This window comes from Parasteatoda tepidariorum, chromosome 1, assembly GCF_043381705.1.
Source record: "Parasteatoda tepidariorum isolate YZ-2023 chromosome 1, CAS_Ptep_4.0, whole genome shotgun sequence".
Lineage (NCBI taxonomy): Eukaryota > Metazoa > Arthropoda > Arachnida > Araneae > Theridiidae > Parasteatoda > Parasteatoda tepidariorum.
Genome location: NC_092204.1, coordinates 40,004,190 through 40,031,623, shown reverse-complemented (window position 1 = coordinate 40,031,623; position 27,434 = coordinate 40,004,190). Strand labels below are relative to the sequence as shown.

At 29.5% G+C, this 27,434-nt stretch overlaps 1 protein-coding gene across 1 annotated transcript in view; it reads right to left on the bottom strand.

Annotated features, from left to right (window-relative positions):
• Nucleotides 1-531: 531 nt before the first annotated feature.
• Nucleotides 532-27,434, bottom strand: part of LOC107447089 (synaptotagmin-15) — a 67,628-nt gene continuing 40,725 nt past the window's right edge. Inside the window, exons 4-9 of the mRNA XM_016061903.3 lie at nucleotides 25,717-25,933; nucleotides 20,815-20,908; nucleotides 14,514-14,684; nucleotides 7,980-8,100; nucleotides 4,975-5,157; nucleotides 532-899 (exon numbers count right to left, since the gene is read on the bottom strand). Of these exons, the coding sequence (XP_015917389.2) occupies nucleotides 775-899; nucleotides 4,975-5,157; nucleotides 7,980-8,100; nucleotides 14,514-14,684; nucleotides 20,815-20,908; nucleotides 25,717-25,933 (911 nt within the window). The 3' untranslated portion in view covers nucleotides 532-774. The remainder of the gene's footprint in view (nucleotides 900-4,974; nucleotides 5,158-7,979; nucleotides 8,101-14,513; nucleotides 14,685-20,814; nucleotides 20,909-25,716; nucleotides 25,934-27,434) is intronic.

The window sequence follows — 27,434 nt, the reverse complement described above, 5'->3', positions numbered from 1 at the left end:
CTAACGAAAAAGGGAAAAATATAAATATATATATTATATTTAATATTTAAATTAGTATGAAACAAAAGTATAATTTCCATTTTCCTTTCATCACCTTTCACACATTTTAATGTGCAAAAGGCTATTTTTCGTTATTAAAAAATATCTGTTTTTTTCAAGTGACCAAATGCAAATTTTATTTGTTAAAAAGTTACAGTATTAAAATTTGATTATTTACATCGCTTTAAAAAAAATTAACTGCGTAGAAAAATAAAAAATTTAAATATTTATGAGAAAATATTTAGTAAGTATTTAAAAAAACATTTCAAAACCAAATTTTGAATTTTTTAAAATTTTCTTTTAAAGGAAAATTTTGGAACATTTAAACGAATAATTGAGATTTAAATCAAATGTGCTTTTAGTTTATTCCAGCTCACGTGAACTAGAACGGGTAAGGGAAAAATGTTTTCACTAGCCTAATATCGACAACCTTTTCGACAACCTTTTTTGAATGTTGATTTATAACAACATTTATTTATATGCCGTTGACTCAGAACAACAACAACATTTATTTACATGTTGTTGACTTACAACATTTAACTTATATCTTATATTAGTTATTTCTAAAAAGCTAAATGCCTGTAAGGCAGTTACAAAATTATTTTTCTTACAGTAGTTATGACAAAAAAGCTTTAAATTTTAACTTAGACGTAAGTTGCTCATAAACTATTAATATTAATATGAATAAATATTCTTTTCCTTCATAGTCTACAAGAATCCAATATGCTCTTCTCTTCAGCTAAGCTTATGCCAATAACGAATTTGCTTGTGTCCAGCTGCCATTGCCTCTTCCCAATGGTCAAGGCCTTTTCCACGGGAGAACATGTAAGGACCCAAAACAATTCGACCCAGGCAGCGAGCTAAAATGGAAGAAAATTTTTAGTATGAAGTATTATCAGATTAACTTATAAGTTATTACAGTACAAATTTTTTTTCTTCATAAATTAAACAAAATTTAATGAAAAACTTTTTTTAAATTATATATTGATATGGCATGCGAAAAATAATTGTAGAGCATAGGGAATGAAGATTCTACGTAAAATTTGTGAAGGAAAAACAATTGAAATTTCAAAAGAAATTTTTTTATTTTAGTCTTCAAGAACTGTACAATATTAAGGCCAAATTTATTTCGCAGATCTCGAGTGAAAGAAGGTTCCAAACGTATCTGCATTCAGAACATAAAAGAACTTTTTTTTTTTTTTTTTTTGAAATTGCAACAAAAAAAGTCCGAATGGACTATCACAAGGCTATTTTTCGGAAGCCCAATCGTCAGATGAAATGATGCTTTTTGCGAATAATATGCTATTTTCATAACTGCTGTGAGTTTGCAACAATCAATCAAATTTAGTCTATCTATTGCCAGTTCTCTCTATGTTTATTATGCGCAAAACATCAATATGGAGAAAAGCCACAGTTTTGTTAAAATGAAAAGCGCTTGTCTAATTTTTTTTGAATATTTGAAAGCTTACTCCAAAGCTGCATTATCCAGGCTCAGAAAAATTTGTAAAAACTGAGAATAAAGCAATGATTTCGACAATTTTCATTAGGTAAAAAAATGTCGCCAAATTGGCGATTTTTAAAAAAGTTTAATTACTTTTAAAATACCTTTGTTTGTTCTAAAGCCTAGATAAGACGAGATGATATGTATAGCTTAAAATTATAGTTTTGCTGAAAGTGCAATGCACTTAAACTGTAGAAAAAAAAAGAAAAATATATTAAAATCTGTCGAATTAGTTGAATTATACTAGTGAAGAAGACGGGATAAAAAACATCAAAGCCAGTAAGTTTGTTACTCTGTTTCCGGAGATCACACAGGCTTTAGAGTTTTTATTATCGTCTTTTTCAGTAGCGGTTCGTTAGTTTTTTTTTCCTCGTTTACATTGTAAACGAACATTATGGGAACTCTTTTGCTTGCATTTTTCTTGTTTCATTTCTGACAATGATTTAAGAATTCATTTCAAAAATGTACATCAAGAATAGTAATTACGGAACACGCTTTAAATTCACAAATAAAAATCTGGTCCAATTTTTTTAGGAACTATCACAGAACTTTTTTTAAAAAAAAATTCAAACATTATTCAAAGAATATGTTTCAAATAAGAATTTTGATTAAAAAAAATGTATTTCCTCTATTGAATGCAACCATTAAGTTAAGAAGTATTATTGAGTTTCTGTCAATATTTTTTTTTAGATGATTATTATAAAAATAATTTTATACACATTCTACGAAATGGAAACGGATTACTGAAAAAATGTTTAAAAAAGATAGGGACTATTTTGAAAAGTAGCTTAAATTTGTTTAAATATTATTCTTTTCATCAGTTTTAAAACAAATGCTTACATTAACTTTCTGTAAAAATAGAACACGAAGTTGAAAAAAAGAAAGAAAAGTATTTACAGAATTTTTTGTAGTCTTTCATTGAAATGAAAAGATAAAAACCAAACCTCGAAGAAGAAGTTAAAAGAGTTTTCCGGCGAGGAGCAGAGAATTCTCGAAACTCATGTTCCCTTTTAGCCTTTTGCAGGAAAATCCTGTTTTAGAGAACGACTTTTATGGGTTTTTCTGTTGTCAGACATTTCCGTCCATGTGATTCGGGCTCTTGAGAAAGTACTTTCCTATGCAGAAATTTTATTTCAACAGAACGAGAAAACTTAACTCTTTGATGTCCTTTTCAGCGGGGACCATGTGATCTGGATACGAAATGGCACGTCTGTTTGTTTCATTTAAGATTCTGACTGTCACTAAAGTGGCGCCTCTGCATTTGATGACTGCTACATTTGCAATTGTTAAAGAGAATTTTAGTTCAAAGGTTAACTCATATTTTTCTGCTTCTAATGGAATAATAAAGTCACTATAATTAATTAGTATGATTTGATTACTTTCTACTTGAATTTTCGTCTGTTTCTTAATATACCAAAAGAAGTAAAGTCCTTACCACTTTCACCATCATTATGCAAAAGTTTTGTTCGACTAAATTTTATTTTTAAAGTTCTTTTTTAACCGCGAGTACTGAACTTTCGTTCTTTGCCTTGGAAGATGTCGGGAGTGTTGCTCATTTAACGTTACCCTGTGGGCACTTGTGACCTAAGCCACGGAGGCGAGCAACATTACCCACTTCACATTGCATTGCCACAGATACCCGTTCATACGTTGGGCCACATTCAGACAATAGAGGGCAACACATAGAGAGAAATATCCATGCCCTGAGCGGGAATCGAACTCACAGTCATGCACGCTAATCGTTCTGTCACCTGGCCGACTTATTTCGAAAGTAGTTTTACTCCTTAAACCAGAAGACAAGTATTTATGATATTTTAAACTATTTTCATTTAGTTAAAACATTACGGGGTATTTTAAAAATACCACGTAATATCTAATTTTGATAAGAAAAACTAAAATTTTCAAATGAAAATCATGAATTTTTTTATTGTATCTTAAAGTATAAACACTGTCAAAAATTTTGGATCAAATTATGGCATCATCCATAAAATCTATTTCACCGTAAAATATTTTACTATAATTTTTACAGTAATATTTATTTAATTAGAGTGATTCAGGGAATTTGCGCTAATTATTACAAAAAAAAATGACGGTATATAAATTTTTTTGATCAGTAACATGTTCCGGTAGAAATGAATTATACAGTAAAAAATACGATATTTTTACTGGAATTTGATCTGGAATTTTTTACAGTGTAGCGTGGAGAATAGATGAAAACGTATGTTTGCTAGAATAGCATAATTTTCAATGGCCGTAGAGCTGAATTTTTTCGATACAGTGTTTAATTTCTTCCTTCAAGGCGTGGACGGTTGAGGATTACTGTCATCAACCTTAGACTCAAGACGTTCCTACTGCGTTAAATTGTACTATTAAGTTGCTGGAATAGTTGGTAAAATTATCAATTAAATAGTGCTTTATAATGTGTGTTAAAATTTAGTAAATGTAGTAAAATTTGGTAATTTTATCACGATATCTTAGAGCATTATTTAAAAATCATTTATTCGGTTAAATTTACTTTTCAGTTTTGTATTTTTGCTAAATGAGTAGTAATAAGATTGATAATTTTGAAAACCATAATTCCCAGTAAACAGTTACCATAAGAAAGGAAAAATTATTAAATGAATGCTTTAATTACCATATATTTTGCTTTTATTGCCAATTTCTTTTCTTTTTTTTTCTTTTACCAGAAATGTCTTTACCTCACAATACAATAATTTTACCAGAATATTTCTTCCCCGAGCAGATTTACCTAGGTAATTTAAAAAATGAAGCAATTTTTCGGCACCTTAACTTCAGTGTTTCCCAAAGTGTGGTACGCGTACCCCCAGGGGTGCGGGAACAGTTTAGCGGGGGTATGTATTCTGTTGTGAAATATCTTGCAGCAAACGAAAATTTAAAAAAAAAAATTTATTTAAAAACAGAGCTAGTCATGAAAATGTAATATTAAGTATTTTCTATTGGCTATTTTTTGCAGAGTTAACAGTTAATACTTAGTGGTGTCAACAGCCAGTTGTGATTTTTAATTTTATTCTCCATTNCGAAATATCTTGCAGCAAACGAAAATTTAAAAAAAAATTTATTTAAAAACAGAGCTAGTCATGAAAATTTAATATTAAGTATTTTTCTATTGGCTATTTTTTGCAGAGTTAACAGTTAATACTTAGTGGTGTCAACAGCCAGTTGTGATTTTTAATTTTATTCTCCATTCTAAATAAACATGTTTTTAAAAAAATACGTTCCTTTTTTTTATTAGTGGTACACAGCGTTACGAAAAATTTAGAAAGGGTGCAGTAAAGTCATAAGTTTGAGAAACACTGCTTTAGTTAATCTGTACATTAGCTTGATATTCTGTAGAATAACTGAATACTCTTTGGTGGTAAAAGATAGATATATTGGACAGAACTTGCAATGTAAACAAAACGCAGTAAGTTTACTTTTGTCTTTTATCCCTGCTTGAAGTATCTGTATGGTGATGCTGCACAAGTTGATCGAATTTTTGGACATCTTGAAATGGAATGATTCGTTGTATTTGGGATCACAACTGTTCTTGCAAACCATTGTTTTCTTAGTCTTTACTACTTTGTTCTCTCGCATGAATGTTATACGAGCCACAGTATCTAAAACAAGAATTAATGTAAGCATAAAAATACGAATAGTATATTTGACAGTTTTAAGAAAACCAAGTTTAAATTTTTAACAGCTTTCTTTCCTTCTGTTATTCTCCAAAGGTGTACCTAAAATATGGTTCTGAACGAAACATGATATACTTATACAGCTTGTGAACTTGATTTTTTTAAACGTTTAATGTATGCAAAAAACAACTAACAAGGGAAACTAGGGAAGTGTGACTCGCCAATTTTGAAATAAACTAGTGGGATGTATGCCTTATAAAGGATAATTTTAGGGGGCAACATTCGTTTCGGCCCATAGAAGGTCCTGTGAGAGATAAAAAATAATTCAATATATGGAAAAATCGGTATTTTATTACTTCAATGCGGACTATTAGTTATCATAATTATCTCATACTCCAATTAATTTTGTGGTACTTTTACGTACTATATAATGCATATTTATTGTCAAATTGATTTCGAAAATTTTATATGTCTGTAGTTTATCAGAAAAACCTGTTAGGTTAATTTATAAAAAAATTAACATCAAATTTTTTAAATTTTTTTTTCAAAGAATTTTCCAAATTAATTGGAGTACGTAATTGCAAAGCAATCAATTAATTAATGAATAATTAATTAATAATAAAATAATAATTAAATAATAATTAAATAATAATTAATAATTAACTATCAATTAATTAATAATTAATTAATAATTAATTAATAATTAATTAATAATTAATTGATAATTAATTAATAATTATTTAATAATTAAATCACTATTAATTCATTTGCGAATTAATTTATAAATTAGCAAATTAACTAATTAACCAATTAATTACAAATTAATTGTAGTATGAGACAATTACAATAACTAATAGTCTGCATTGAAGTAATAAAATACCGATTTTTCTATATATTGAATTATTTTTTATCCTTCCAGGACCTTCTATGGGCCGAAACGAATGTTGCTCCCTAAAATTATTCCTCATAAGGCATACATCCCACTAGTTTATTTCGAAATTGGCGAGTCACACTTCCCTAGTTTCCCATGTAAGTTGAATCCAAAGGAAATTAAGGGTGTACTTCGAAAGGAAAATAAGGGTGTACATACACGTAGAATGAAATAAAAGCAAAGAATGTGAATGAAGCACACGTGAAGGTATAGAAATGGACATACTATACTGGATTCAGTTCTATAAACAAGGGTCTTCCTCAGTGTCTAAAAACTTAAGTAATTTTTGGTGTTTTAACATTAAAGAAGATTCTCGCATTTAGAGCCAAAATAATATATAGTATTAAGACGCTAAAGAAGGTTCTTGTAAATAGAACCAAAAGAATTTTTCGCGTTTAGACTCTAAGGAAAGCTCTTGTATATACATTTAAAATAATGTTTGGAGTTTAGACGTTAAAAAATGTTCTTCTTTATCGAACCGAAACCATAACATGTTTATTTCAAACCTATATCGCATTCTTTTGTTTAAATTTATGTATGGGAGAAGATCTAAATTAAAAGAAATTAAAAACAATAAAGTTCGGTACATTAAAAAAAATTCCGGATCAAATTCCGGAAACAAAAATTAGCACCCTGAGTGAAACATTCGTAAAATCCCTTTTACCGTAAAATCCAACTTTACCGTAACATTTCATAATTTTTACATTGATATTTATTTAATTGCAGAGATTCAGTGATTTTACAATAAATATTACTGTAAAAACTACGGTTAACCAGACAGTAAAATGGATTTTACGGTAAAATGCACTGATACCCAGAGTACCGATACCTTTTACCGATATTTGATTAGGAATTTTTTACAATGTAGTTTAATTTCAATTAATTAGATTTCAAGAAAATGCAGTAAATATTTCCTTCAAAAGCTATTATTTCTTTTTGATAAGAATTATTAAATAAGTTCATATCACGGTTATAGCTTCTCATTCATTTTATTAACTCGTATTTCCTCCCTTTTTTCTGCTGTCTTAGCACTGTGATAAGATTCGATCTCTCTTTTTCCCAGCGAGAATTTTATTCCTTTTTCTCCAGAATGTCGAAAGCAAATAATTAAAGTGACAATGTGCAAATACGTCGTTTTCTCTGGAATATATTTGTTCTCGAATTTCTATTTAACTTTATAAAAAAAAGCGATAATAAGCTTAAAATATTTACACTTAGCATTATAATGTTTCAAAACACTTCGGAAACACAATGTGTTTGAAAAATGCAGTACATCTTTACTATTAAAAAGAATATCTGTTTTGAACTGATTTATTAGCAGCTTAGGGATACTTAAAGCACACAGGGATGATTTAATTTATTTAAAAAAAAATACACTTGTTAAAAACAGTTTTTTACGTAAATGAGTATGTATAATAATTTCTAAGTAACTAAATTTAATAGAATAGCTTTAAATTTCTATGAACAACTTTATACGAACTAACGTTTAACTTTAGTTTAAACTAATTTACAAGATTAATTATGCAGCGAAAGACATTAATTTGGTATGGAATTCTACTTGAAGTAAACGGGAACCATATGATGAAACACAATTTAATGAAATTTACCATCCATTCGCGAATGTATAATTAACAGAATTTTGACTTTTGCAAAGACGTTGAATAACTCTGATATAGATTAAAGCTAATTTAAGTAGAATATTCGTGCTTACAAGGCTGTTGTATATCCGTTGATAATTAGGAAGAATTATTTTGGTTAATTCAGCTTCAAATCAAATATGTTGTTATCAAGTTTAAATTATGAATTTTGCGATGAAAATTACCCGAGTTGTGGTAACAGTTAAATACTAGTTTCCAACGAAACAAAAAAGTCTTACCGAGTTGCTTGAATCCAGCGGGCATTCTGAGACTCTTGGCTTCACAGACAGTCACTATAAGGCGTTCTAGATTCTGGTTGTAGCAAAGACTGAGCATCATCTCCCCCAGGTCACATGGGACCTAATTAAATGAGAACAGTGTTACTTCGTTTAGCTGAAGGCTATTGTCTTCTAATGGAAAACTTTAAGGGAATATATTCCATAAGATTTGAGTCGAAATTTAGCTTTAAAGTTTTGTACAATTCATGAATTATAACTGGATAGTAAAATTCATTGAGAAAGGTCCCTTAAAAAGGCTCATTTTATTAAAAAAAATAGCTGAATACTCATTCTCCGTATGGGTTAAAAAAAAGAGAAATAAATCAGTATTAATCAGCACTACGAAATCATGCACACTACTGAAAAACATATACTGACACAATTAGTTAAGCTATAAAACTATTCCAATTTTTTTTTATTTGCTGCGCGTCCCAAAATTCCTTTATGTTATTGGAGTAAGAAAAACATGTTTTTAGAATTTCATTTCTTCAAAATAAAGACTAATTATATTCAGTATCATTCGGCATAATGCTGTTGTTTGAGGTCAGCTGTTGAAAGTCAAAAATTGCCTAATTTCAAGTCAGATAGTCAAAAATTATACCACATTATATTTTCGCAGGTACTTGTGCTCTTCCCGGTAGCATTATCAGATAAAGAAAATCATGTTTTTGGAAGTTCATCCTTTCAAAACAAAAATAATAGTTTTCAGTATTATTTGGCATTTTAGTATCATTTGGCTATTGCTCGAGGCTAACTTCTGATAATCAAAAAGTAGCCCAATCTACAATTTTCTCCGACACGTATCCATTCCGTTGGGTACCATTCCTTTCGATACCCTTTCCAATCGATTTTCACAGTAGTATCCATATCAGTATATTTAGTACTTATTAAAAACATGAAAACATAATAGTTATAGAAAATATCAAAGCACCTTCGGTGGTGCAGTCGTTTAAGACGTCACTAATACCATTGATTAGAGAGCTGAGGGAAATGAGTTCGAACCTGTTGGACGACAAAATAACTGACGCATATACGTCCCAAGGTGCAAATTAATCGGTTGTGACTGAAATCTTATCGTTGGTCGTGGCAGAAGTTTGGAGAGAGGGGTGAAAGCTCAGACGCTATCTGTGTCATCTGACCTGGTTCAAAATTTCGTGACATTCCTACCATGAACGTTAAAAGGTAGAATCCAAAAAATGGGGCTAAGTGCTTGGGTATGGTGGGGAGAAAATGTTCAATAACAATATAGCAATTTTTACGTTTTACGTATACAAATAAATACCTTTTCTCCAACTGTCAAGCCTTTAAATAAAATTTTTGTTTATTTAAAGTTACACCTGTCATCAAAATTGGTTAATAGTAACTTTCGAAAATAATTACTGATAACACGATTATTCTTATTAATAATATTTGGTGAACGAACTTATCGGTACTTATTTCAAAGGCCGTGAAGAATCGCCTTTCAGAAATATTGCTTCTTTAAATACATCGCTGGTATAACCGTTATAAGTATTACGGTAATGAGAACCTATTACACCAAAAAGAATAAGTACTGTGGGAATGGATTTTTTACTGCTCTTCAAAACGAATAACCACACCCTAATGTCTCCATCTTACACATTTATGGCCTTACAAACTTTATTTTCTTCTTATTAGTTGTACGGCTTAGATTTACCATAATTCGATTTAGCTGTTTAACTCACTAAAAGAAATATTAATTATACACATAGTATCATTTAAAATGTGATATTCAGACTTTAACATAATTTTTTTATGGCATAGTAGATAACTTAGTTCTTGTGGAGTTTTCACAAATTTAGTTTATAGAGACACGCTTTAAAAGCTTAAGCATCAATGTAAGATACCCGTGATCCCATATAACTTTAAAAATACGTATTTGGTGACGTCATTTCCATACTTCATGAAATTATTAACGTTGATTTTACTTGCGATAACATTAGAAACCTATGATAAATAATCTATAATAACGTGCGATAAAACTAATTTTTAAATGATCTAGTGAACTGCACTAGTGATCTGCAATCTAGTGAATCACTTATATTATAAAATATTCATCAAATCCTTAGAAAAAATTTTCTTTGGGATGTAGTTCGCAAACTGGTGATTGGAGAGAGTTTTAAAGTAGACAGCTGCGTCTGCCGTGTTTTTGAACGTACAATTGTTACTGGCAAAGTTTGAAATCCGGCATTACATGCAATGCCTAAAACTATCCAACAATGCATGAAACGATTCATATTTCACACATTCCCAAGGCCTTCTGTGGAATGCTAAATGCGAAATAGCAAAGAGTGAAATATATCTCTGATTCGTATCGAATATCACATGGCGGTGCACGTGACTTTTAGAACGCGTCTCTGGCTCAGAATTTGTCCGTTGCATTTAGTCAGTTGCAGTTTGTTCGGAAGTGTCACGATGCGCAATTTTAGATAAATTTATTCGACAAAAAATTTATTGTTTTTACTGTGCTGCATAAAAAAGGGGGAGCAAGCAGTAGTGCTTAGAAAAGGAGTCATGGCCTATAGACATGAAATAATGATTCAACGATGAACAGTCCAAAATACGAGTTAATGCTGCAAAAAATAGCTTGTTCTTAACCGAAACTACTTACCAAAAATTAGTAAATGATGCACAAAAAGCCAAATAACACTTAAAAGGAACCCAGGGACTATCAGCTGCTAAATCGCTATGATGTGAAAAACAAAAGAACAAAAGTAAACTTATTTATCACGTTAAAGAAGATGTAAGATTATACAGTATTACTCAGAGTTATATCACGTACTTCATGAAGCTCACCGGAACCTTTTTTCATATGCTAATATAGCATTTGTCATTCTATGGTATGCCTAGGTATTATAGATAATTTCTAGGGAAAGTATGTAATAATTCTCATATTTCATACTTTACCTGAAATCGTTCAGCATTATTTACAATGTCAAGGTTTTCTAAAGAATGTCGGTGTTTCATATTTTTCAGTAACATCGCATCGGTTTAGAATTGCGGATTTGCATAAGGTGCATACACAAATACCCACATATAAATATTCTGCTTTATTAATATAAATAATTGAATAAAGGGGAAAAAAACACGATTTTTTGAACAAGCGATTTTATAAGGAATGCATTTTTGTAATCGTTTTCTAGTTTTCACTTTTAAACTTCTGCTGTTGAATTACATCTGACAAAGTTTTGTAAGATAAATTTAAAATATAGTAGCAGTTAATAAATTACAAGAAAATAACAATAAGATACAAAAGGTAAGATCCAAAAAGTTTAAAAAAAATATATGCAGTTTAAATGGAGGAAAAGAACATAACATTTTGCGGTATCAATTTTGTAAAGAACTTATTTTCGGAATATCCTTTTAGTTTTCAACTTTAAACTTTCGTTGAATTCTTCTGTTCAGGGCACTTGATGGGTCACTGAAGGATTTACAGAAATGATTTGTAAGCTGGGAATAACATGAAATTCAATTCCGAATTTCTCAATTTCCTTAGTGAAAATCTGAGAATTCATTTCAATAATCGGAAAAGACAACCAAATCTGTTGTTTTCTAGCAGCTTTGAACAAAAAATATAAATAAATAAAATTCCGATTGAATACAAACCTTGATAATAACACTTGATGATATGATTCTTTCGTAACTTTATAATCATAATTATTGTAAAGGGTTAATAATAACGTTTATTTTTCTTTTTTTACGATAACACGAGAATAAATATTTATTTAATTTTATACTATTAAAAATAGACAATGTTAAAAAATAATGAAATTTTAATACAATCTTATAATTTCTCTAGTGTAAAAAGGCTTAAAACTATGTTTCAAAGCAAATCAATCATAATATATGATATCTACTCTTTCAATCATATTAAGATATAAGTATCGTTTCTATGCTTTTTTTAAAACTAAATTATCTTCTATTTGGCTAAAATAATTTAGGAAACATTCTGAAACAGATAGAACGGAAATCATCAAATAAGTGCATTGAAATCATATAAACTAAATGCAATAAATCCATTTCCGCGTTTCCATGTGTATGGGTGGCAAAATAACAAAGGATATCTCCTCCTATGTAGTGTGGGAGTCAAATAATCTAACTCCATATTATTAATGGTCTAGGAAAAATAGCTCGGTAGCTCTGCGCAATATATTTATTCCACAGTTGATTGCATCCAGGCTTTCATTTCGAATAATAGCTGTAATGAATATTTACAGAAATGTGATCAATCAATCTTATTAATGAAGTCCACCCAAAAGATAAAAATTCTTTCTTGTACATCGGGAACAATAAAACATCCACTGAATTTACAAGCATAATTTTGACTTTATTTACATATTGTCGTTGGCTTTTTTAAAAATATTTTTTGTATCGGATAAATGTTAAGCAACTAAAGATAGTGTGTAAAATTATATAAAATAACCGAGATAAAAGCATTTTGTTAGCTATAAATCACCAAAGAAGAAAAGTGAAACTATATCAAATAAGTAAAAAAGCATATATATACTAGAAAAGATAGTGTTAAGTAAATTAAGGAAAGATAAAGTATTAAATTATGGCAGGAACCGAGATAAAAAATATTTAATAGAAAGGATAAGTGTGATGCAAAGAAAGAGTATGTAGAAAATTATATCAAATACCTAGATAGAAATCACTTATTAGAAAGGATAAGTCTTGAAAAAGCAAAGAAAAGTAAAAATTTATAACAGGTACTCAAATAAAAAGCATTTACAGAAAGGATATGTGTTAAAAAGCAAAGAAAGAATGTTTAGAGAATTACTTTAGGAACCGAGATAGAAATAATTTATTAGAAAGGATAAGTGTCAAAAAATTAAAGAAGGATAGGGTATAAAATTAGATCAATTACGAAAATAAGAAGACTTAGTAGGTAGGATAATTAAGTGTTAAAAAACAAGGACGGACAAATAAGCAAAATAAAAACGATAATGAAAGATCTACTACAATTAAAGATTTCTAATACTAATTAATCGTATATTTACAAAATGTTCCTTTAAAATTATTAAATTCAACACAAATTATAATTTATAAATGCGAAATAATTTTTAAGTAATTGTATAAAATTACACTAATTTTGTTTCGTGATGAACTATTACATCATTCAGATTTACTGTAACTACGCTGAACGATTATAGTCAAGCAAAATTATTGTTATTATTGCACAATATTATGGTTTATCTGGAATGGCAACAATGTACAATTCAACACCTTATTGATGTATCAGCGATTTTGTGCGATATTATGGTTTAGCGTTGAACAGATATTTCTGATTAGATGCTCGTGCGTAAAGATAGAAATTTTCTAACTCAAAATTAATTAAATGCTTGTAATTTTTCTTTGTCTCCTTATAAATTCCAAGCTAAATGATGATCTTAGATTTATTGATTATTTACTTACCTTGCTACCCTGAAAACGGTTATTCTGTTTGTGACGGATAAAAATAAAAGACAATATATACAGGTAAAGACCATTTTAACTTGTATTAATTATACGATGATGGCAGTCAAAGATGTTTGGAACCTCTTTGTTTATTAATAATCAAGGTAATATGACACTTATCTTTTCTGGATATAAAGACATGAAAACAACAATAGTTTTCGAATTTAATTTAATTTATTCACTTACTCTAAAAGAAAAAACAAAGGACAAATTTTAATCTTATATTAGACAGCAATACGGTTAATGATTGTTAACTGTAGATCTAGTTTTCTCAGTAACATTTTATATTCTAGCAGAGACATGCTGAGAGGGAATGAAGGGCGAAACGACCCCTGAAATTCTGTCAAAGGAGGCAGGATTCCTGCTAAGATTAAGAGTGCAGAATCGTCTTAAAAGCACGAAAACTTTCAGTCTACTATTGTCGCAATTTTTATTATAGCATTAAATTTTAATTAGGCAAATATTTGGCGTAAGCTAAAATAAGATTTTCACACAAATTTAATTCTCATTTATTCTCATAAATAATTTCTCATTAAAATTTAGATATTTTTTACATTTAAGAAAGCTAAGAATATTAATAATTTTTTTTACCAAAAAATAATTTCTTAATAGAGTTACATAAATATAAATTTAAAGTATGGATTCAAATTTTATAAACATATCGTTTCGTTTCCTTTAAATTAAATTGTCTCCCCAATACTTAATCCATTGTTGCAATCGAGGAATGTGCTCTAAGCATCCACATGCCTTTGTATTTTAGCACCTACATTTACGTTAAGACAAAGGGCAACGAACTTCCAAAATTAAAAGAAAAATGAAACGTCTGGTGCTACATTTTTCTACGCAAATACTCGAAGAAGGAAGATTCTTCATTTTTCCTCTTCATTGGTTACCTTCTGTTTCTTGGGGACTTTCGTCATCCATCTTTAGTTAGGAAACTTCCTCCCCGTATTCTTTTAGCCCAAAGTTAAGATCATAAGAGATGAGTAAGATCAAAAATGAGAGAGAGTGTTTACTTACTTGAGTTTCTTTTTTCTCCAAATCGCGCCACTGAATTTGAGTATGGTTCTCCGAGTCAAAGAATTCCTTGAGGGGTAGTAAGACATGCCCGATCGGATTGTGGTGTTTGCCCCTGTCGTTATCGAAGACTGTGAACTTAAGGGTTCTTTCACTTATTGATCGGTTGGGAAGCTGAAAGTTGTCAATGGGAAACAATATTAGATTTTTTTTTTATTATCGTAGCGTATTATAAATGATAATATTATACGAAGTCCCAACAAAACCAACAAATTTTAATTCAGTTTAATGTTAAAATTGCATTTAATGCAAACATGCAACAGTTTTGTGAGGAACAACACGTTCAACAAACTCATCACCGGTATTCCTGGTACGTGAGCGTTAATTTGATGAAAATGTTAATCATGGTTTAGCATAGTTATGTCTGGATTGTAGCATGTCTTCTTTTTTAGGCTACAGGGGACATAAAGGTGCTATCAAAAACTTCAAATAATCGTCGAGAAAGGAGTTGAAAGTAATATATCATGATCTACAATAGTAAGTGTATTAATATATATTAATAGAATCAAGAAAAAATATTCATATTTTCCAACTATAGGAGGAAAATGACTTGGGGTGATTTTCATACGTCAGGATCAAAGGACTCGTTCCTGTTGAAATAATGATGTAGAGCGGCCAGTACATGAAAATAATGGTATGCATGATATTTTGTTGACGCATGATATTATACCAGTACATGAATATTTTGTTATATACAAAAAGGCTATTTAAGAGTGGCTTAAGAACTTCGTGGATATTTACTCCATAAATAATCTGCCAGCAAAGGCTCAAAGGCTTGCAGAAGCAAAAATAACCTCGTTTTATTATGATTTCGGTATGGTACAGGGATAGAGAATTGTCGAAAACTGTAAAAATCTGATTGGAATCTATGCTGAAACTAATAAAACTGGTTCGGAAATTGAAAGGAAAGCATATTTAATATTAATTAAAAACAAAATGCATTAACGTTTCCAACAAACAATTGTTGTCTAAAAAAGTGTTAATTGCAATTAATATATAAATATAACTATATTGTAAAACATTCCGGTTCTAATAACGGTATAAAGTATCGGCACTTTGGGTGCATCATCCGTAAAATCTATTTTTAGATTAAAATATTATATCGTAATTCTTATAGTAATATATACTTAATCAGAGTGTGATTTAATGATTTTAAGGTGGTTAATACTGTAAAAATTAAGGTTTATTAGATTTTTTGCTCCGTAACATGCCCCAGTTAAAAGGGATTTAATGATAAAAAGCATTTACGGTATCCTGAGTGCCGATACTTCTTGCCGTAATTTGATCCAGAATTTTTTTTACAGTATATTGATAAAGCGAAAAATAGTAAAATCGGGATATGTTCAGACCAATTTCCTTACCATATCGTTACAAGTGTATCTAGTATGAAATTTCTAAACATAATTTTCCCTTCTGTATTTAGCAATTTTTCGCTGAAATAATATTTTTTTCCGCTCTTATTAGGATCAATAATTCTAGAGATTATGAAATGTAATTTAATTTGAGGCCACTCGAATGGATCCTAAGTTATTTCTTCCAAAAAAGCAGCAGGTACTAAGAAGAAAAAGATATTACTCATAAAATAAAATTTCAAGACCTATAATCTTTTGCATTGAAGTTACTTTCCGGTTTTTCTATAGAAAGTGGTTTCTTCATTTACATAGATATAAAGGTAGAAAGATCAATCACTCGACCAAACGGACGTCACGGGGAACTTGGACATCCCTGGTCTAGTAACTAGTAGTCCCTGCTCATTTTTTAGTTAAACACCTCTCTCGCCATGTCGAGGTACCATGGTCTTCTCTCAATTTAGACTCTTAGCCTTTCAGGCTTATTTTATAACATCCCTTGATTTCGTTGCATTGTATATATAACAAGTATTAGTTCACTTTTAATACAGCATAAATGATCAAGGTTTTTATACCATTCAACTCAAAAATCAATATAACCATTTTTCTTCTCTTTTTTTAATTAGTTTTTCTGAAAATAACATTTCACATCGATTTAAAAAATACTATTTTCCTTTTAAGTCAGTTTCGTTTAATTGCAGTTTTATTCATCTCATTTTCATTCTATGATCTGTACAGAAAATCATTATTTTTAATGGCCCGCGAATTTGACAATTATTACTGCTAGCTTTACACTTATTACAGATATTTTTCGGAGCAAAAATAGTAATTAAATGACATAGTAAAAGCAAATGATGCTAATCTAAATAAAATCGTAATTTTTTTATTTTATTTCAGACTAACATCACGGTTGAACGGGACTATATACACAGAAGAGCCATTACATTATGACCACCCTGCTAATAACATGTAGGATCACCTTTAGCCCTCAAAACTGCTAGCACCCGTCGTGGCATTGATTCCATAAGGTGCTGATAGGTAGTCTGAGGTATCTGGTACCAAGCGCTCACCAACTGGTCCTTTCAATTCCGTCACATTGCGGGGGGGGGGGAGCGTTGCAGCATGAATTTGGTTTTCCAAGTAGGACCACAAATGCTCTTCTGGATTAAGGTCAGGTGAATTTGGGGGCCAAGACATGACTTGAAAGTCACTGGAATGTTCCTCGACAATTCGACCCTTATGACATGGTGCGTTATTCTGTTGGTGAACACCATCCCCAGCAGGAAAAACTGTTGCCATGAATGGTGGTACCTGGGTCTGCTACTATGTTCAAGAAGCTTACAGACGTCAGGGATTGTTCTATGAGGATAATGGGTCCTAATGTGCCCCATAAAAACATTGTTCCTGGGCGAGAAACCATGAAAATCTGGGCGAGCCCATTGTTATAGATGGAGGGTGGTCATAATGTAATGGCTCTTCGGTGTATGGGGAAAACCTTTTCGCTGCATCACTGAGACATCGTAATTGCGACGACCTAATTCTCTTTTAAGAAATGTTGTACAAATGCTTTTCTAGATAAATTTCATATTTAAAATCACCTCTACGTCTATAATAAAAATTTTTTTATTTTGTTTTAAGTGAAGATTTAACAATACATTTTATGTAATTTCTTTGTCGATTTAAGTTTTTAAAAACTGCCATTATTCCATTTCTTCACTCGCAAATTCAATTAAAAATAATTCACATAATAAAATCCACCGAGAAAGTCACGGATAACGGTTCAATAAATTTATCGTATCTTAATACTCATAACGTATACCTTATTTCTAACAGGATTAGTTTATTCCCTTTTTCTGATATTATGTCAACAGGCAGTGCTTTTGTTTTTTCTACTCTTTATAAGTATTAAGAGCGGTAAAAGGATCAATAGGGTGGGTCGCTTTCGCCAACAGATGACATAAATCCAGTGGCCGACGGGCTGACAAATTGTATTTTGATTTCGATCGAAAAAATTCTCCCTGTTCTACAGTTGCCCAAAGGGGCTAACATTGCTCAGGTTAAGGATAATTTTAACCTATCCTTCAGATATTAGCCTTATTTTAGAAGTGTTCCTGTGAGAAATATAGTTATCGAACAGTCGATGTTAAAGCTGATTGTTTTGGAATATATATTAATATTTTTAAAGACAGATATGGCAGATCTTTATTTTTAACATTTCATTCTTATTTTGATAAACAGAAAAACTTAATTGCGTAAAATTGATGATAGAATGTGCAACAAAACTCTCCATGAATTAGATGAAACGAGTTTGGTGTTTCGTTAATTCTTTGAAGCGGAATTTTTACTAAACGTATTTTTCATATCTTTTGTTATTATTTTGTATTAATTTAGGTCAAAATAAGTAAAAATTATTATATTTAGCATTATAATAATTTGTGTTTATGAAATACAGCATGAAATACAGGTGTCTTTTTTTGCGCTATAGGTAAAATCTTCACAGCTTACTTCCAAACAATAGTTTTATTTTTTGTATTTATTTGCAGTTATTTAGATCTAACAAAAACAGTTATTTCTCATTGAAATTTTTTTAATTTGCATAATTAATTATTGATACATTTTTGAATATGAATGAAAATAATTTTTTTCAAACCATTTTTCTTTTATTTTATATTTTAGCATACAATTTCAATGTTATATAAATATAATTCCTATAATCTGACAGATTTTTTTTATTAATTATTAAACTGTTATTTATTCTTAAAAAACACCAAAATATATTTTGCCTAGCCTCAGAAAAAAAATATGCAAAAGGCACACCTGTGTGCCATTCGCATCAAAGGGGACACCAGTCACTTACGTTAACTATAGGAGTAATAACTATATGAGTAATAAAAAAAGTACATGCTAATAATTACACATTAAAAATTTATTTTCCCCGCATCATTTCCCATGATATTTCTTTTCATTTAAATCTTCTTCACAATATAAATTTGTATCCCTGTCTCGTGATTGTTTTCTCTCTTATCTTCTGTCTAGTTTTGGGATATAATATTAATTTTACATTGATTTTTTTTAAAACTAATTTTTGAAATGATTAGCTCTATATCAGAATTTCAAATAAATTATAGCATAGTCACTCAAATATGGTTATGTTCATAAATTACGCAAGCTATGTTAAAAATAACGAACTTACTGCTTGCGTTATTTGATAATAATTCAAATTATTTATTTAGAAGAAGTATTATTAAGTATTTATTTAGAGGAATAATAACGAAGAATTGATAAGTATATTGGCAACGTGATGATAAAAAAAGCAATGGATTTATAACAACGGCAGGATTTAATTTATTTCTAACTTTATTGATAATTTATTTCTATGTTTATAAATGTTTCGACTATTTTTCAATAAAATAAAATAATAATAATAAATATTTACTAAAAATTATATTTTGCTGGGAATCATCTTTGGATAAACAAATTTTACAATAGCAAATTTTTTTTGAAAGTTTGCTTAAAAAGTTTTTGGGACATGGTGAAATAAGCAAAAAGATAAACTAGCATTAAGTGGTCTAAAAAATTAGCATCCAAACACTGGACCACTCTCCTCACCAAACTATTGGGACCATATTTCCCAGATTACGACTACTTCCTATATTTCAGGGGTCAATAATCTGAATCTGTTGAAAAAATGTACGTTTATTCAGAGAAAGTACGTTTTTCTGTCTAATTTTGTAACTTAAAAAATCGTTTGATTTAATTAGTTAGCATATTTGAAATCACCCCTTTTAACTATTAAGATTGAGTCCTAATACGTGATGATCCGATCATGTGATCAAAACCTATTTAAGTTGATACTTTTATTTATTTATTATTATTTTTTTTGCTTACTGTACAAGCATAAACTCTTTCGACAAGAATAATAAAAGCGCAACAGAGTGATTAGTTTAAACTCGCAGAAAAACTTTGATTTTGAACTATATATACTCTCTTGTTGAGAAGAATTGACTGAGGTTTGGAATAGGCAAATATTTTAAGTATTTAAAATAAATGAATCTTTTTTAAAATAAAAACCGACATTGAGAATTAAAATCAAAGAAAGAATTCCACTTTCTTGCGAGTCCAGACAATGTAGTGGGTTAAATTCTCTAATGTTAAAAATTATCCTACAAGCGCTTTTCATTTTCAAAATCCGTGACTCTTTTTCTTGTTGTTTTGCATCATTTTGGTAATCATCTTAAAAAACACTACCTAGTGAGATACCATACGTAACATAAGTATGAACAACTGTTTTCGACAACAATGAAAGTAGCATTTTGTACGATTGTAAGAGTGATTACTTATGAAACATCCTTAGAAGGATTAACCGGACTTAACCGGATTTAATTATTTTCCAACTAAAGTGTAACGGTGTTTGGATAAAGTTTCAAAAATTCCAAATAAATAAGAATTACTTGAATAATAATCTGATTTACAAAGGATTCATAAGACAAATCCCCTCATTCGTAAACAGGATTTGATTTTTTTTCTCTTACGAATTAAAATTTATTTAAAAATACAAAAACTTTAAACTATATTCATTATTTTATATTTGCGAGATTTAGAAATTTTTAAATTAGTTTTTTTAATTAAAAACGCGTTTGAGAATGTGATAATAAGGCTTTAGCATAAGCAGAATTAAATTCTTAATAATTAATTTTTTGCATAAATATTTAAAATAAATATTTTTGGCACTCTATTTAATTTATCTACTAGATTATCTTTGTGGATAATTCCCAATGAGTGGAGCAGAGTATTATACCTGATGGAAGAAACTTTTGAAGACAGCTTTGGCCTACAACAGGCTGTAGAGCTACAGAAGAAGATTATCTTAGTAATAGAAGTGACGTTTTACTTACCTGAAATAGAAAAGTTTCATCAAATTTAGGGTTACATGTTTTCTTTTTAGGTCTGGACTGTAAATATCTTCGTTCATCAGGCATAAGATAGATCCTGAAAGATTTATTAAAACAAATGGAAACAACCATAAGAGTAAGTTTTATCACTTTTAGTTCAATTCAAAAATACCATTCAAAAGAAGCTATGTTTGATTATTGATGCACATTTTATTTCTTTTTATATGGAATTCGAAGGAAAAACCATTTTATATCACCGTTTCCCCTTAACAAGAATTGCTTAGATGGAAGATTTTCAATTTTAAAAAATAAATTTCAAAATGCATAATAAATAATTCAATTTTATTACAGTTTGTTATCGGCTTTTTTTTAATAACATCCCTCTATAAATTGTTTAAGCATGCAGAGAAAAAAAAATATTCGAATCTATTTGAAATTTTAGATGCTAATGAATTGTATAAGTTTATAGTAAGTGAAGTAGATGATAAAAAATAAAAGTTTCGGAGGCTTAGCTTCAATAACTAAGCAAAAACAAAGGCTAAACAAATTAGACATACATTTTACGTTTAATTATTTTCTATTACATAATTAATTATATGACTAAAAATGCAAGTTCTGAAATAAAACAAAATCGCCTAATATACTTCACTATGTAGCAGACAAGTTCACGCTCATACAGCGTTAAATATTGAAACTGTTGAAATATTGTTGTTTCAAATAACTAACGAATGCTGAAAAAAATGAGATACAGAAACGTCTTTAGTTAAAAACATCCTCTTTTCTGCAATCTCTATTGATATATTCAAAAACTATTCTTGATTCTTTTTAAATCTATTTCCGAAATATCTCAGAAATATTTATGAGACTATATTCTGTCAAAATTTTTACATCGTCTGAAACGCATAAAGCGGTATTTTGTGCCGCATAGTAAAGATAAAACTAGTTCATCAGAAGTTTCAGATGATGAGAAAAATTTATATTACATGAAATTGAAACAATGTTGCGTTGAAATGAAATATAGGAATACTTCGTATTAAATGAAAGACAGGACACAAAAATGAGCTATTTTGAATATTTTTCTTACTAGCTAAACTGAACGTGCGTAAATAAAGAGTATTTCAAAGGGTGAATTTTGTTTCATTTGCATTGTTCGAGCCACTGATAGCTCAGAGTTATTAAAAAAGGAGAGCTACACTTCATAACGAAACATTTTCATCGCTGAGCAATGTTTTGAGTATTGTTGAGTTATTTTCAGGCCGTGTAATTTCTCGTTTTCATGATCTGGGTTGCCACCAACATCATACAATTCAATGCCATAGAAACCTTATTCTTTTTTTAATTATAAGGTTTATTTCAAAAAGGTCATACTATAAGGTTTATTTCAATAAACCATCAATAAGGCTCCACGCCTTATAGAGTGCTGCATTAAGAAAATTCAGCCATTTTATGCAAAATGTTTATTATGAAAATAATGACGAAAGAGTTCTCGTGTACAAGTAAAACTGCGAAAACTATTGACCGCTATGGTATTTTATGTATAGTCTTATATTGTGCACTTTATGAACCAATAAGAAATTCATGGTCAAGATATGTGCTTTCTTTTAAAACTCTTCCTTGTGCTAATTTTAAATCACCCTGTAGTTAAATATAAAAATTATTATTACCATTTAAAATAAATGAAATTTTCTTTTACTGCTAGAATTTAAATCTAATAAAAAGTTTAAGTTCATAAAATAATCTACACAATAACAAACGATCTTAAAAAATTAAAAGTTGGCTATTTTTATAAGTTATACCAAGAACAGTAAAGTACCACATGTTTCGGGGCTATGCCAAAGCCGGCATGGATTAATTTGCTTTTGACATACTCAACTGACATAATCCCTGTTAATCCCCCCGAGACTTACCTTTCCTCACCCTTATGGCTTAACTTATGGCTACAAAAATATTGCATTTTCAGGAAAAGAATTTTAGATTGATAACACATTTTTCCTTGAACAACGAGAATAGATTGGAAACAAGTTATTGAGACAAGATGATATATTCTGTGCACAAAAATCATAGGAAAGTTTATAAATTTCTTTTGGTTGTGCCAAATATTTCTTTTAAACTTGCATTTCGTATCATAAAAAAGAGGTCATATAAAATTTTTCAAAAATTTAAATTTTATTTTTACAATTTTTAATAGTAAATTTTTAACAAACAATTGTGAACGCTTAATTTTCATAATGATGAATAGTTGTAAGTGTTAGACAATTATTGTTCTCTAAGAGAAAAAAAAACTTTTAACAAGCAAAGCACAAAAATAATTTTTTCCTATACTTTTTTTTATCAAGCACCAATTAATTAAAGCAGAAAACGACGTGAGTAAAGCACAAATGAAAATACATAAATTGATAAATTTATGTTTTTTGTCGATTTACGCATTTTCAGTTGTGCTTCATACACGTTATATTTTGCTTTAGTCTACATAGCACAAAGTATTACATTTTCCTTTGTTGGACACCAATTAATTATTAACTTCAGAATAAAAAGAGGAAATAAATTTTTCTTAAAAACAAATCCTTTGTTAATAAATCTAGTAATTTAGATATATGTAAATATTAACTTTTTATGTACAAAGAAAACTTAAATACCTCTAGTGAATATTTCAGGAAAAGAAAACTATTTTTCCCCATATATTTTTTAATTATCATTTGTATGAATTTGTATGTAAAAACAATAAAGGTGTTAATTCATAATTAATCATTCGGAGAAGTTTTACTTTAGCAGTTTTCAAGCTGGCAATTAAGTATCATTCTCGATTTCGTCAACTTCGATTTTTTAGGAAATTTAAAAGATATACATGTGACACTTTAACGCAAGAGGGAAATTGATGTAGTATAAAAGTTTATATAAAACATAAAGCTTATTATTTTAAAGATCTTGCAGTCACATGCAGCATAATCAGCATAATATGGTTTAGTAACGTTTGATTCACGTTACATGATGAAAAATCTCTCTATTTTATTCGGTTCTATTACGTAACCAGCTCTGCTTTGTGTCTGTTTGAGAAAGAGGGAAGTTCTTCGCACGCTTCAGAACCGGTTTTTGTTTATGTCCAGAACAAAGTTGTGGCCTGGATGAGACAAATATTAATGTTTTGGTTTAAAGCTCGGTTAACTATTAATTTAGCTACGTCACAGAGGCAAGAGTTGACTAGTTATCCATCAGCGTACAATAGCGTACATCAAGAGCCATTAAGACTTGGCGCTCACGAGAAAACTTCTTAACTCTTGCCACACGCCTAACCGCGTTGATTTTAATATTAAAATCAAAAAATTTTAAATCATTTCAGTAAATTTAATATTAAGCTTTAATTATAAGGAATTAATTATTATTTAACAATTCTTAGTCTCTTCCATTCGTTCTACAACTAAAAAAAAAAAAAGAAAAAAAAATCAGTTTTTTTTTTTCTACCTTGTATTCAATTTCTTGTTGCAAGGGTATTATTTTTAGCTTTGTTTTTAAAAAAATAAATTAAAACTAGTGTTCAAAATATGATAATTCTCTCACTATTTAATTTTAAAAGAGTTTATTATATTCCTTACTATAATTTTTAGAGAAATTAAGTAGCTTACTTTCCCGGGGTGCATCCCGGTAACGTACTAAACTAACATCCCTCCAAAAAGATTATGCGGCTAAGAGCTTACGAAGTTTAAAAAAATTTGGACATTTTAAAGACTTAATCCCCAATCCTAAAAGTCGCTCAAAAATTTCCTTTAGATCATTTGGGAGAAATATTTGAAAAGTGCAGTATTTTTTTAATTCGTTTAAATCCATCTACTGATAAAAATAAATAGACTGATAATTCTGTTTTCTCAAATATTTTAAGGATTACATCAATAATATTTGCTAGCTTATAACTCTAATTTAAAAAAGAGTTTATTGCACATTTTTAGATATTTAATTATTTTTTATTCGTTTCGTCTGATAAACTCAATGATCAACATGAGCGTGGTAGCATAGGCAGACTTCGTCACCAAATTAGCATTCTTAAAGTAATTTGACACCCCATGTTTAAATTACTTCTATTTAGGCTATAAAAAGGTGTTTATAGGAAACTAAATAATTTAAAATCAACGGTATTTGAAATAAAAAAAAAGATTTGTATCAGAAAGCAATAATAATTTAGAAAGCAAATTCGTTTAACAGAGCATAAAAAAATCACCAAATCGTTGACGTCAATGTTGCCCAATAAATTTTTGTAATGGGTACTAATTGAAACAAAACATACGCTACTTACAAAAATAGCACAATTAATCGAGAGATAGTAAAATTCACTGAGGAGAAACGAGAAAAAGTCGCCATACTATTATTTAAACCAATGTTGCTTAATTAATTTTGGTAATAGACACTTTTGGTATTATAGGAATTGATGCAGTTTTAATAGTTACCAAATATATTAATATAGGTATAATTATTATATTTGTTATCTATTCAACTGTGAAGTCTTAATATAGATACTGCGTAAAGAGGTCTTTACGGGCCTCTAATGGAATTATAAGAGAAAATCATTTGATTGTGGTAAATTTTAACGGTTACGAGTTTGTCTTGAGTAACAGTATCATGCCAAATGATACTGAATGCAGACAGTCTCTATTTTGATTGGATGAAAGACTAAAACCGCTTGTTTTTTTAATCTCAAAGTCATCAGTAAGGTTAAGAAATAGTATAATAAAAAAATTGATATTACTGTAGATTTAATTGTGTTGGTATTTGCCTTTCAGTTTTGTGCATGAATTCGTAGTGTTGTTCAGTACTAATTTATTGTTTGTTTGCGTTTTTTCATCAATTACGGAGAATGACCATTCAGCTAGTAATTAAATAAATTGTTATCTAAAAAGGGAAAACAAAGGATTATACCTTACGAAAGGATCACAGCAGTTGACAGCCCCATATACTCTGCTTGGAATATTTTTAGCTTTTACTAATCGAACAATCAGTCTTTCAGTGGCAACATCATACTCAACTCCGAACCAAAGACGACCGATGTGATTTTCAGGGAAATTGTCTTCCTCTGACTTCTCCTCTGGGACAGATTTGTATATTTCTGGATTTAAACCTCCCAGTAAAGTAGGACCTAAATAATATTTTCATACCTTCAAAACCAACATATCTTTCATAAAATTTAATATATAAAGTTCATTTTTAATACATAAAGTCTAATACAATTTTATCGCAGCTGTATTCCAGTGACTTAAGATAATTGCGTTTCTTAGTCATATAGACACGTATAATAGAAAGTCTAAGTAATCTGAGAATTTTGCATCGTATTAGGTACATTTTTAAAGAGAACAAATTAAAAATTATTAATAAAAGAGCTAGGAACAGAAAATGTTTGCAGCTTCTAGTTACATTTATTTAGCGTACAAATAATTATAAACTAAAAGTAATAATTACGTTTCTTAATCACATGGACACTTATAATAGGAAGTCTAAGTAATCTGAGAATTTTACATTCTAATAATCGATGGAATTTTGCATCTTATTAGGTACATTTTTAAAGCGAACTAATTAAAAATGATTAATAAAAGAGCTAGAAACAGAAGATGTTTGCAGCTTCTAGTTGTATTTATTTAGCCTACAAATAGTTATAAACTAAAAGTAATAATTACGTTTCTTAATCATATGGACACTTATAATAGGAAGTCTAAGTAATCTGAGAATTTTGCGTTCTAATAATCGATAGAATTTTGAATCTTATTAGGTACATTTTTAAAGCGAACAAATTAAAAATCCTTAATAAAAGAGCTAGAAACAGAAGAACTTTGAAATTTCTAGTTAAATTTATTTAGCGTACAAATAATCTATACATAATAATAAAAGCGGCTGTGTGTCTGTCTGTAATCACAATATATCGCCCCAGAAGCCTCGCCCAGGCACGAAACTTGACACAAAATTGTGTTTTGACATAANGCGTACAAATAATAATAAAATAAAAGTAAAATTGTTAGAATTATAAAGGTGTTCGTTTTTATTCCTAATAATATAGCACGACTTCTGTAGGGTACCGGTAACGTTTTTTCAATATGATCCTTAAAGAAGAAGATTTTAATAGTTAATGTATCATACGACAAAAATCAAAAGTAATTTTTTAAGTAAAAGTAGAAAACTTTGTTATTGCGTCTTACAGTACTGGGTATCACCTAGTACAGCGAGTAGCACAAAGCTATCAGAGATTGGGTTTTGAATCCCAATGTAGAACAGAATAATTAAATTCACTTATCTCGCTGAGGGATTTTAGGGAGGGGCTCAGAATAAGGCTCTTCTTTAGTGGTAGCTGTACTGTCCGCCATTGTCGAGCAAATAAGTTCGTTAATTAAGTAGTGTTAACATTAGCGTGAGAGTTCGAAGCCCATTTAGATACTTATAATTATTGATCTGGGCAATTGCGTAGCAATGAATTGTGCAAACAGTTTAAACGGTTTCTAATGTTAAGAATTTTAATTTTTATCAGATCTCGAAATAGAAAGAAGAAATTGGTAATAAATTGCAGAAGATATCGCTGGCAGCCTGGAAGTGGAGCTCGCTTATCTGAGGTAAAAACTCATTTACTTATAATTTATTGAATTTATTTACTT